Source organism: Chrysemys picta, chromosome 4 (genome assembly GCF_011386835.1).
Source record: "Chrysemys picta bellii isolate R12L10 chromosome 4, ASM1138683v2, whole genome shotgun sequence".
Taxonomy (NCBI): Eukaryota; Metazoa; Chordata; order Testudines; family Emydidae; genus Chrysemys; species Chrysemys picta.
Genome location: NC_088794.1, coordinates 134,627,221 through 134,640,370, shown reverse-complemented (window position 1 = coordinate 134,640,370; position 13,150 = coordinate 134,627,221). Strand labels below are relative to the sequence as shown.

At 44.5% G+C, this 13,150-nt stretch overlaps 1 protein-coding gene across 12 annotated transcripts in view; it reads left to right on the top strand.

Annotated features, from left to right (window-relative positions):
• Window positions 1-13,150, top strand: part of CDC42BPB (CDC42 binding protein kinase beta) — a 117,066-nt gene that overhangs the window by 92,369 nt on the left and 11,547 nt on the right. For 9 of the 12 annotated variants that reach the window (XR_010600766.1, XR_006176362.2, XR_006176361.2 and 6 more), the window contains 8 exons: window positions 173-262; window positions 702-776; window positions 1,264-1,369; window positions 1,617-1,753; window positions 2,375-2,514; window positions 3,711-3,792; window positions 10,032-10,248; window positions 10,757-10,819. Coding sequence is in view for 8 of the 12 variants with exons in the window: in XM_024105127.3 (XP_023960895.2) it covers window positions 173-262; window positions 702-776; window positions 1,264-1,369; window positions 1,617-1,753; window positions 2,375-2,514; window positions 3,711-3,792; window positions 10,032-10,248; window positions 10,757-10,819 (910 nt within the window). In the remaining 4 variants the exon portion in view is untranslated. The remainder of the gene's footprint in view (window positions 1-172; window positions 263-701; window positions 777-1,263; window positions 1,370-1,616; window positions 1,754-2,374; window positions 2,515-3,710; window positions 3,793-10,031; window positions 10,249-10,756; window positions 10,820-13,150) is intronic. The other 3 variants (XM_065593652.1, XM_042858176.2, XM_008168170.4) reach the window with 1 other exon arrangement.

Sequence of the window (13,150 nt, the reverse complement as noted above, 5' to 3'; positions counted from 1 at the left end):
TTTAGAAACAGACATTACATAGCATTTATAGACATTAGCAGTGCTCTTAATGTTGTGCTTCACAAACTATTTTTGATCTGAGTTGTTAATTGTAACCATTCTAGGATTTATTTCATGTTGATGCCAGAACACTATAGTATTAATCTAATTTGTTTGCTAACATTTTTTGCAGACAAGTTCTATTAGCGAGCAGGAAACACAAGGTCCCAAACCAGAGGTCTCACCATCCACTTCTGTTATGACTACAGAACAGCAGCAAGAAGTAAGGCCTCTGGTATTTTATTATTCAGAGTGATTCACTTAGGTCTTAGACACATCTGGTTTGTTATAAATGTATATCACAGACATTACTCACCATGAAGAGGCTTACTCCAACCTTGAGTGTTTGCTTATTTGCAGACATGTGTCATTGTTATAAGCATACATGCTTTGAGAACAGTTGCAGGTGGAACCTTTCCCCAGTCTCTACGTATGTTGATGTACTCCATTTTCATACCCATTTTTGTATTGCTGCTTGTTTGTTATTATGCAGGCTTTCCTATGAGCGCTTTAAGATATAATTCATTCACAGTAAATCAGGAATGGCAATACGTTCTAAAATTTAAACTCTTACTGATCCTCACAAATTTTTAATAACACCCCAATTGTAAAACAAATTATTGAAGCCTCATTTTGCTCAACTGCAGTTTTTTGTAATTCAGGAACCAATACGGCTTCAGAGGATGCCTGCTGTTCCCTCCCCTACCATTCAGTCCATTTCTCTAGCTGTACCAAAGGTAGGGGGACCTTGTTCACTTTATTTGTAAGAACTAAAGAAAAGAGATGCTTTATATAAATTAGCCATCCATATGTTTGGGTTTGTCCTGTCTGGGATTTTTATTTGCTGTTTATTTGTAAGCCTATTTTTAATCCATATTCCTAAGTAATTATTATTTAAGTCTTTAGTTTTGTCAGAGATGAGAAAAATTTATTTTGGATTAGTTAGTAGATTTGGGGTTTTTATTTATACTAGAAATACCTGTCTGCTTCTGCCGCTAACCAGGGTGTGTCTTTCTTAAATTGGAAATAAAAGAATATACAACATGACGTTGAGAGAAAGTTTCGTCTTGCAGGACTTCTGACAAGTTTCAGTTGGTTACAAGAAAACAGTATTTTATAATTCCCTCCTACTAATAACATAAATATAAACATATTGTATGGAGATAAGAGTTGATGGGTCTGCCTTATCATGTAGCTTTATTTTATCCTGAATTTATCTTTCAGCCTAAAGCTCACCAACTCAATATCAAGTCCTTTTCAAGCCCTACTCAGTGCAGTCACTGCACATCTCTCATGGTGGGATTAGTTCGACAAGGCTATGCCTGCGATGGTGAGTCAGTTAAATCATTCTGAATTTTCAGTCATCTAACCTAAAAATAATTCCCGACTTATGCAAAATTCGACTTACACAAGGCGTTCTGGAACGGGGGGAGCGTCTGTCTGTCTGTATGTTCTGCCGGCAATTTCAATTGAATTCATTGGTCTCCTGATTCCAAGAGTAGAAAATATGTATCACCTTTAAGATGAATTCATCTTCATAACATGATTTCATTATAGATTTTCTTTTTTGTTCTCAGTGTGTTCATTCGCATGCCATGTTTCCTGCAAGGACAGTGCGCCTCAGGTCTGTCCTATACCCCCTGAGCAAGCCAAAAGGCCTCTCGGAGTAGATGTGCAAAGAGGGATAGGAATGGCGTACAAAGGTTATGTTAGGGTAAGAATCTTTTGACCTTGGACATGAGTGATATTTTTCTCCAGTATAACTGCAAACTTAAATTGCAGATGCTGTTTGGTCTTGTATTGTAGCTGGAAACCCTAACTATGTTTAGCTCCATCCCCAGATTGTGCTAAAGCCCTGGGGTTGCGTACAATTCACACTAATGCCCTTAATGCTAATCCTTGAGAAACAGGTGGTTTTACTTGGCGGACTAGAAGTTGGCTGCTGAAATTGCCACAAATGTAAAAAAGAAAAACCTTCTTTGAGGGAAAAAGAATTCTTGCTATGGCAGAGAGAAATGTAGAATAAAAAGTAAACTGTCACCAATTTGGCATCTGTGGAATCTCTGAAAAGACATGTCCTGGGTTTACCATTTGAAAAGTTGAAAGTATTTATTAAACCTGGACAGAGAATGGGGGAACTTCATAAAGAAATGTTCTGCTATTCTTTGAAATTTCATGTACACTGACACTTTTCCACCAATGTTAAATATAACCAAAATTTGGTGTTCAGGTTCCTTTGACTCTCGTGAGTCTCCATGCCTTTCTAAATTTCCTCTCTTCTTATGTCTATATAACCATTTTTACATATAATGAACAATCCATTATTTACATGCAGGTTCCAAAGCCTACAGGAGTTAAGAAGGGGTGGCAGAGGGCCTACGCAGTTGTCTGTGACTGCAAACTATTTCTATATGATGTGCCTGAAGGAAAATCCACCCAGCCTGGAGTTGTTGCAAGTCAGGTGTTGGATCTCAGGTTTGTGTTGCCATGGTAGTTAGAAAACTTCCATTTATTTTTTCCTATATCAAGTGCCTCTGTAAGCAGTATATAAGAAGCTCTTGTAACATAAGAGCTCTGTTCTGAAATGATTTATGCCTCCTATACGTGGACTTAAGGTTAATTTAAGCAGTAAGAAGTGGTGTGACACTTCATTTACTTTGAAATCACATAGTGTTAGTGTGTTCTCCTAGAGTTTGATGTATGTCTTGGGGAAACTCATCAAGATAAAGTAGGGCACAGGGGATGTGCAGGCTGTGAACAGGGAAAGAGCTATCCCAAACAAGCAAATTATAGGTAACACATAGCTAGCAATTTCAGGAACCTTGGAAAAACTGAGTACATTAAAGCAGTTCTCCAGGAAGCTTTGAGCTTGCCAATTTAGACTGTAGATTACCCCAGCATTCCCTGACTTTATTAGTTACAGAGGTCATGTTTTTACATCTAACTGTTTTCTTTTAAGCACAGGAGACTTTTTCCTACAACAAGCCGGTTGTTTCTCTCCATTTTTTACCCAGTAAACTAAAATAAAATTTCTCTTGGTTACGATGCAGTAAAACTGGCACATCCTGTAATGTTAAACACCTTTATGCCTTTCTTTAGTATAGAATCTGCTTACACAACTCCCTTGATGAACGATCCCCTCCAATAAGGCCTAGTGCCATAGGGTGACAGATACTCTGCTCTTTCCTCTCAGTAATTCTGTTTGAGAGTTGACTCTGATGATCTCCTGGGCATGTGACAATCCATCGCGTTCACGAGTAGAAATGTGAGGCACTGGAAATAACATTCACATTAGTAGATTGCCTGAGGGGGGTTTCGGCCCTCAGCTGTTTTCTTTGGGGTAATATGGACCTTGCCGCTTTACGAGTTGTGCAGGCCTACCGTTGAGCATGCCTGGAACCCATTGACTTCAATGGGCCCCCACAGATGCAGCAGGCCCTGCTGTAAATTGCAGAATCTGGGCATAAAATTGTAAACTCTTTGGGACAAGGACTGTCTTTTCTTTTCTTTCTGTTCATACAATTCCTAGCACAACAGAGCACCAATCCTAATTGTGGCTTTTAGGTGCTACCACAATACAAATAATAGTGATAGTTGGCACTCAGTTGAGAAGGTTTCTCTAACAAGTTATGTTAGCCTGTTAGTGATTATATTTTTTATTTTCTTACCAGAGATGAAGATTTTTGTGTGAGCTCTGTCCTAGCATCAGATGTAATACATGCAACCCGTAAAGACATCCCTTGTATATTCAGGGTATGACTGTTTTAATTTGCTCTGTCTTAGAAAAAATGCATGTTAAATATTAAAGTTGTATTTTCATTGTTAATTGTCATCCATATATATGCTTACAGTTCCCAATTACCATTTAATGCACAATATGATATTTATCAGTTTGCAGAAGTATCTCAAATAACATGTTAAAAGGAGTTTCTAAAGGTGGAGGAAAGGGTTATGGCATTCTTCTTAAAGGTGAACCATGAAATGCAAAAGATTTTTGTGTGCTCTTTATGATCTATAAAATTGTCATGTTTAAATAGTTTCCTTTATTTTAAAAATAAGTGGTTTTGTTTTGGTTTTTGGGTTTATATTGGAATGATCAGATCCTGGTTTTCCTCTCTTTGCTGTGGAGAACTCTGGCAACAGTCTTAGGGACTTGCATGGTGACATCGCAGGGTAAAACCTGAGCTGTGGCTTGCCAGACTTCCACTTGAAGCATCCCTTCCTCATCACTATTTCTGATTACCTAATGTAAAAACCATATAAGGAATACTTTTTAAAACCATTTAACAATCATATCTATATATTCTAGAAGATCAATAAAGGGAAGAAATAACTTTCCTTGGTTCTCAGTTCACCTTTTAATGTGTTTATTTGGTCATCTAAGGACTTTATACTAAACAGATTTTTAGTTTTTTATAGATAATCTTTAATTTGGAACAAGATGAACATTGTGTCTTTTAAAGACGAAAAAATATTCATTGCTTTTAATCTCTGGAGTTTTGCATCTGAAAACATTAATTTCTCCAAGTATATCTCTGTGATCCTGTCCATTAAGATGGAGTCCCATATTCATGGAGCACAGGAGTAAAAGAGCAGGCAATCCCAATCACTTGTTCCCACCCCCTAAGCAAAGCTGTGAATGTTCTGTGTCGGAGAGGCAGCAGAGGCAGCTTAAGTGTGCCTGCAGCTTTTTTAATTCAGTGAGAATTTGCACGTGTATTTACTGTTTTTTCTCCTTTCTTACTTTTTTTCTTACCCTTCCTTCCAACTTTTAAAATTAATTTTCTGCCCGCTCCCCTCTTCTCAGTGCAGTGAGTGGATGCTTCTTGGGGGGTGGGGGGTGAGGAGCGATCTTTTGAATATGGCAGTCATGCTGTGCAGAGTGCTTCATGAGATCCAGACCTGCAAAGCACAGAGAATGGTCTTGCCTGAGTCTGTACTCTGTAACCTCTGTGCTCGCATCCCTGAATGTAAGGTTCTGTCTGGCTCAGAAGGGGAAAAACTTACCACCACAGTGTCTCCCAATAAGAACATAGTAAAACTGACTAGCCACAGTGGAGAAGAGCAGAAAAGAATATGCCTCATTCCTCAGTCAGAAAGGAAGACGAGGAGGAATTTGACCTTCAAATAATTCAGAAAATAGCTTTTTTTATTATTTCCACAATCAGTTAGTTATACTCTCTGGTTCAAGGGCAATATCCAAAAAGACTCCTTTCCCAGGCATGTTAGAAAACATTTCCCTAGGAACTAGATCTGTCCCAAATGGTGCTCAGGAAAAGATGCAGTCAAGGGAGCCAAGACCTCAGTTTTGATGTGGCAGTCGAGACCCATGAACCTCCCCTCATGCCACTTGTGGCACCCCATATCGTCTTTGGGGGCCATCTTGCCCTATTTGTCCACAAATCACCACGGACAGTTGGGTACTGGAGATCATCCACCATGGATACTGCATAGAATTTCTCTCATTCCCGCTGCATCTGCACCCGCCCCCCCAAATCATTCTCCCCCGCCCCCCTTGGAGTCCTTTCCCATCAACGCATTCTCCAACAAGAAGCGAATGTTCTCCTCCTCAAGGGGGAGCCATAAAGCATGTCCCACCTCACTACACAGGACGAGGCTTCTACTCCCCATACTTCCTCATCCTGAAGAGGGGAGGGAGGGCGCCACCCCATTCTCGATCTTCAGGTGTTGAACATCTTTATCAGAAAGTTCAAATTCTATATGGTGACACTGGCATTGATCATCTCATCCCTCCCCTAGGCAGCCTGGTTCACGGCTCTCGGCATGAAGGATGCCTGCTTCCATGTGGACATTCACCCAGCCCACTGCAAATTTCTCCATTTTCCGATAGGGCACCATCACTACCAATTCCAGGTCCTCCCTTTCAGCACAGCAATAGCTCTGCAAGTGTTCACAAAGGTCTTTGCCATGGTGGCTGCCCAAATGCAGTGCCTCAGCTACTCAATATATTTCTGCCTAGACGACTGGCTCCTTGTGATGTTATCACAACAAGAAGTCATCCCCATTATCCTTACCCTTTGCATTCTTCTGGCATCTCTAGGTATTTGCATCAATGAGGAAAAATCGGTGTTGATACCTACACAGATGGTCCACTTTATTGGAGCACAGCTTGACTCGAGCATGGCAAGGGCCTTTCCTTCCAGCAGGCCAATTTGCAACACTGACAACAGTTATCGCAAGCGGTCTGCCATTGTCTCTCTTCTTGGCCATATGGCAGCCTGCACCTACGTAACACCGCATGCACATCTGCACATGCATTGTCTCCAGATGTGGCTCCTCTCTGTCTACAGACCCAACACAGACCATATGCAGGTCAGGGTCATAGTTCCCCCGACAGCGCTGGCCTCCCACACATGGTGGACCAATCCTTCAAAGGTCATGGTCGCACCCCCTTCGTCCCTCCCATCTCAATGGCTGCCATCACAACAGACATCTTCCTGGCAGGTTGGGGAGCTCTCCTAGACCGTCACACAGCCCAGGGAATGTGGATGTCACGGGAAGCCAGGATGCACATAAACATGCTAGAACCGTGGGCAGTCCATCTCTCATATCAAGCATTCTGCTGCTCATCCAGTCTCCCCACATTAAACTGTTCTCTTTGACAACATTGCAGTAGTTGTGTACATCAACAATCAGGGCAGCGCCAAGTCTCCCTCCCTCTGCTCTGAGTCCATCCACCTTTGGAACTGGTTCATCAAGCACCAAGCCATGTATCTCTCAGGCACCCAGAATTCCCTGGCCAACGCCCTGAGCCGGACTCTCTACCTCAGTCACAAGTGGGAGCTGTGGTACCTCTTTGACAAATGGGGCAACCCTCAGTCGGAACTTTTTGCCACTCGTGAGAGTCAAAAACTGCCCCTTTATTGTTGCAGGGGAACAATAGGAGAGAACTTGCAAGGTGACACGCGCCTCCCCCCCCGACAGAGGACCTCCGCTATGCCTTTTCCCTCCATTTCTCTCCTATCACAAGTGCTATGCAAGATCTGCTGAGACTGGTACTCACAGCCCTGTTCTGGCCCCGTCGGTTCTGGTTCACGGACCTCCTCAGACTCTCCACACACATACCGCTCTGCCTCCAAGCACCCTGGATCTCCTCACATGAGATCAGGGCCGGATCCGGCATCCCAGTCCTGCCCCTCTTTACGTCACAGCCTGGTAAGTGGATGGAGCTCGAGGGTAACGGCATGCTCCACCCCGGTACACCACATCCTCAACCAGAGCAGGAGAGCATCCACCAGAGCCTACTACCGAGCTAACTGAAGATGCTTCATGTTATGGGCTCACCACAGTCACCACCCACTTTGTGCGACATATATACCAATCATCCTTGACTACCTTCTTGCTCTCAAAATGTCAGGTCTTGCCCTCAGCTCTCTACCAGTCCACAGGCTGTGCTCAGTGCCTTTCTCTCCTCCTCCTCCCCTCCCCCCCCCTGTATTCCACAAGGACAAAGCATCATTACGACTACACCCTAAATTCCTCCCAAAGGTAGTGTCGGAGTTCCACCTAAATTAGTGCATCCATTTACCACTTTTCCACCCCAAACCACACGCTTCCCACATGGACAGAGTCCTGCACTTCTCGATGCCCACCATGCACTGGCATTCTACCTCCACAGGACTCGCTTATTTCACACATTGCTGAAGTTATTTGTGACCATCGCCAAACAATCCAAGGGCCAAACCCTGTCCTCCCAATGAATCTCCAGATGGGTCTCTGGGTGCCATCTGCAAATGCTACACATAATCCAACTTACCCCACCTGATGATCACAGCGCACTCTATGCAAGCACAAGCAGCCACATCGGCCTGCCTCGCGAACGTCTCGTGGCAAGACATCTGTCATGCAACAACCTGGTGCTCTGTCCACACGTTCACAACCCACTACACCATCGCACAATAGGTGGGTACAGACGCAGCTGTGGGCCAAGCCGTACTGCGCATCCTCACACCCACCTCCACACTGGCCATTGCTCGCAAATCACCCACATGTGGAATACGTATAGGGACCATCACTCGAAGAAGGAAAGGAGTTTACTTACCAGTAACTGGAGGTTATTTGAGATGTATGTTTCCTATTTGAATTATACTACCCACCTTCCTTCCCCTCTGCTGTGCACTGGACTGCACAATGGTAAGAGGGAGACTGGAGAGGCATCAACCCAAACTGCTTTCTATACCCTCAGCTGTGAGCACAAGGGGATGCACTGCATGCATGCGGGTCAATGGACACTGCTAAGAAACACTTCCGGACTCAGGCGCGTGGCGTGCATGCGCACCCACGTGTGGAACACATATAGGGACTGCATATCTCTAAGAACCTCCAGTTACTGGTAAATACCCTCTTTTTCTGCCATGTCTGTGGCATCCATTGTAGTGGCTGAAAGACAACTTACGATCCTGACAAGCAGATGCCCTAGCAAAACGATGAGTAGCATCTTTGCAATTGCAGGGTGGCGGATTTTTGGGGAAAACTTTGGATAACTAGTGGCTGAAACTTCTCAAAAGGAAAACTAGGCTCTAACCCAGGTTCTAATGTGGGCGTGATTTTGGAACCCCACAAATTTGAGTCTGTGTGGTCATTTCTGCCAACAATACAGAGGACCTGGCCGCGGCTCCTCGGGGTGTCTACACTGCAGTAAAACACCAGTAGCTGGCCCACGTTAGCTGACCTGGGCTCACAGGGCTCAAGCTGCTGGCCTATAAAATTGCAGTCTAGATATCCGGGCTGGAGCCTGGGCTCCCATAACTTTTCATCCAGAAATGAGTTTTTTTCCTTCAGTCCAGTTAAATCTATTGTAAATACTGTATACCAGTAAGCAACAAAACTGTGGAAGTTCTGTACAGTTCATAGCAATTTAAATGCATCTTTCTCAACATACAAAAAGGTTTCATTTTTCAATAGAAATCAATAGAGAATTAAAGGTTTGTGTTTCAGGAAGAATTATTGTATGCTACTGTGATTCCAAGACAGGAGAGACCAGCTTCCATTACTAGCATGCCTTAAAATAGATCCTTTGGGGAATAGAATGTAGATTTTTTTTTTTCCGTTCATATCTATGGATCAAAATTCATTAACTAAATGTGTGAAAGCCCTGAATATTATCACTGTAGACTGCGTTGTTTGAAAAAGTAGGTACGATGGTGCTCTGTGTAGCATGTAAGATGCATACTATGTTATATCCCATTTACATTCGTCTTGAAGCTGAGACTTTTAGAACTCTTATAAGTAAAGTTCTGGTTTTGTACAATATCGGGGTGGCCAAACTTACTGACCCCCCCAAGCCACATACGAAAATCTTCAGAAGTTCGAGAGTTGGGGTGCGCCTGCCAGGACTCAGGGCTTCAGCCTCTTCAGGCATGAGGCGGGGTCACATTCCCCATCCCTCCCCATGATTTTTCCCAGGGTTTGCTGGCGCCACTCGGTCACATGGTGTGGTCGGGCCCCCGTCACTGTATGGCAGCTGCTGGAGCCAGTGAGCTGTTTGTGGGGAGAGGCAGCGGCAAACAGCTGAGAGCTGCAAGGAGAGCCACTGCTTTTGCTGCTGCTTCTCCCCACAGAGCTAAAGCAGCAACCCCTCCCTGCAACTCCCAGCTGTTTGCCACTGCCTCTCCCTGCGTGTGGAACTAACAACTGGGAGCTGCAGGTAGAGGCCAGTGAGGGTAAGAGGAGGGGCATGCCCGGGAGGGTGACCCAAGCTGTTGGGGGGAACCTTTAGATTGTGCCACACACTCACTCACTCACTCATTCAGCAGGCACCAATCATCTCTGGCAGAAGCATCTAGCACACCACCACCCTGCCCGAAGCTCCCATTCCCAGTCTGGTAGGCAGAGAATGGGGTGGGGAGGAGGGTTCTGTGAGCCAAACTTTAACTGTAAAAGAGCCACAAAAAAAAGTTTAGCTACCTCTGCTATATATAGATAATGTGTTTGTTGCATAGGTGTTAATTTTGTTTTCTCTGTCTGTTAAGGTGACAGCTTCTCTCTTAGGCTTCCCTTCAAAGACCTGTTCACTACTGATCCTGACAGAAAATGAGAATGAAAAGAGAAAATGGGTTGGAATCCTGGAAGGGTTGCAATCTATCCTGCACAAAAACAGACTTAAAAACCAAGTTGTACATATTCCACAAGAAGCCTATGACAGTACACTGCCTCTTATTAAAACAAGTTTAGCTGCTGCTATTGTAGGTATGTCCACTTTAACCTTACATTTAACTGTGTGCACTGCTATAACTTCATGGTGAACTACAATTTTGAACGTGCTGACACCTTAAATTCATTCCTCAGCTGAATCTCTTCCCATAGAAGTTTGATGGCGTGAAACATTTTTTAAAATGCTAATCTTAATTTTCCCTTCAAAATACTAACTCTGTTTGCAGTAAGAAGTACTTACATAATTTTGATTTCACCGGGGGGGGGGGGAAAGTGTGGTTAAAGAAAAACCCTATACCATTTGGTTGTACTTATTGTTTTGCTTATTTTCTTGAGCAAAATAGTTAACACATCGTGTTCTTTAAAATAAAGCATAAACTTACATCACATAAAACTATTTTAAAATAATTTTCTGCAAGGCTATTTCAGCTATTGGTTTTTGAACATTTTCCAGAGTCTTTCAAAGAGAACAAGTGTAGTTTTAAAGTTATCATTATACATGCTTGGATTCATATCTCTGTTTTTTCCTTTCCCTCTTGTTTAGATCGAGATAGAATAGCAATTGGTTCAGAAGAAGGACTGTATGTGGTAGAGGTGACCCGTGATGGTAAGTTAGATCTCCGTGTTTGCAGTAATTGCATAATGAATAATGGTCTCCATAAATGTTTGTGCTGTTTTAATATAGATTACATAATAGCCCTTCATGTATAATTTATACCAGCACGCAGTTAACTGACAAAAGATGGAAATTTGAATGTGAGGTATAAACACTAATTGGGTCATTACCATTATACTTTGCTGGCTCCCTAAAATTAAGGGGCCAACTCACTGGGCATAGTAGGTGACACAAACCTCACCTGAAGTTCCAGGATTCAGAGCACACAGCACTAGTGTTTGTGCAATGAATAGCCAGGCACTCATTGAAGAAAAATTCATGGTTTATTTAGAATGAGTTGAGATTGAAAACTGGTAGCTTCAATAAGTTAACCTGGAGGTTGATTTGTTCCAACCTGCACCGTCATAACTTAGACTGGAATATAACAGGATGTTGCTGTTTATATTTTTGCTAGCATGTTGAATACTGTGGTTAGGTTTGCGAGGCTTTCTATTATTCATGCCTTTTTTGCATTTTCTTCCTTTTTTTTTCTGCTTCACAATAAAAGAAATTTGATTGCTGCTGCTATTGACGTAACATTTTAGTCGATGATGGTGGCTGGCAGTCAAAAAGAGTGTTGAATCTGTAGGTGCTGGACCTCCCCTTGCTACTATTCTTATCAGCCTCTCCTTCCTTGCACTGAGGTTCCCCTACAGCTTTCTACTCAGAGCCCCTCTCTGCCACTCCTCCTGCTTCTCATTCTAAGGGCTGTCCTCCACTTTCCTCTTACACTGGTAGCAGCGAGTGGATTTGGCCAAGGCTGTTTCTGACCTTTCCTGGAGTGCTGGTTGCCAGGGCCAGCAGTACGCGTACACAGTAGGCTCCAGGCAACACAGTGAAAAGAGGACTGCTACTTAGCCCTTCAGTGAGATCCTGCGCAGCCCTACTCCAGGCAGAGTTGGGGTTTAGCCCTTAATTACCAGCCATCACAGCTCGTATATTAAGGAAGCGGAGGTGTTTCTTCCTGCAGCCTGATTTTCCAGAGACAGACCAAAAAAGAAAAAAGAGGGGGGGTGGGAAGTGTACCTTAGTCCAGCAGGGAAGGCAGGTGAACTGAGAGGGTTACTAATGGACATGAACATGGTGACTTCTCAGAGGTAAGTAATCCTGATATCTGCCCCTTTTCCATCAAACTGCAAAGCACAAATAGTTCAGTGGTAAGGCTGTGAGATAAAATCATGGCAGTGTTATATTTACCTCGTTATGCTGTGAAGTATTGTAAGTGATGTCTATTCTCAGAACAGATTAGTTAATATATTGAATGATATGTGTTAGACAAAATATCCTTCTGGGGAGGGATACATGCTAAAAGTTAAAAGCAACAAAAGAGTCCTGTGGCACCTTCTAAACTAACAGATGTATTTGAGCATAAGCTTTCGTGGGTGAATACCCACTTCATCAGACACTACTGCCACTTGTATTTTTCCCTCTTCCACAACACCCTAAGTAATTTTTTAGGTCCTTTTCTTTTCTCTGGCATTATAAGCAACTCGTACAAGACTGATACTTTCCTGTCAGAAAGGTAGGTGATAATTACATCTGGCTTTTGTGGCCCAGTAAGATCTTACAGCAGAGGTGTGTAAAGTACAGCCCGCGGGCCACATCTGGCCCGCGGGACTGTCCTGCCCAGCGCCTGAGCTCCTGGCCGGGGAGCCTAGCCCCCGGCCCCTCCCCTGCAGCCTCAGCTCACTGCGCCGCCGGGGGCGGGGACAGGGGAGAGAGGATCACCTGCAGCCTCAGGGGAGCAGGCGGGCGGTGCCGGCGGTAGGAGCGCTGCGAGCAAGGGCCGGAGGACTCAGGAGGAGCACCGGGCGGCCATGCAGCCGGCCAGAGAGAAGCGGCACTTTAAAGGGGAAACCACCGCTTCTCTCCGGCTGCGTGGCTGTCCCTGCTCCTTCTGAGTCCTCCGCCCATGTTCGCAGGGCCGCATTCCGAAAGGGGCTGGGGGCGTTGGATAGGGGATAGGGTCCCAGGGAGGCGGTTAGGGGCGGGGGGTCCCAGGAGGAGGCAGTCAGGGTACAGGGAGAGGGGGTTGGATAGCGGGTGGGAGTCCCGTGGGGCCTGTCAGGGGCGGGGATGTGGATAGGGGTCAGGGAACTGGAAGCAGGGGAGTTGGATAGGAGGTGGGGTCCCGGGAGGGGACGGTTAGGGGACAAGGAGCAAGGGGGGTTGGATGGGTCGGGAGTTCTGAGAGGGGCGGTCAGGGGGTGGATAGGGGGACAGCCTTCCCTACCCAGCCCTCCATACCATTTCGCAACCCCGATGTGGCCCTCGGGCCAAAAA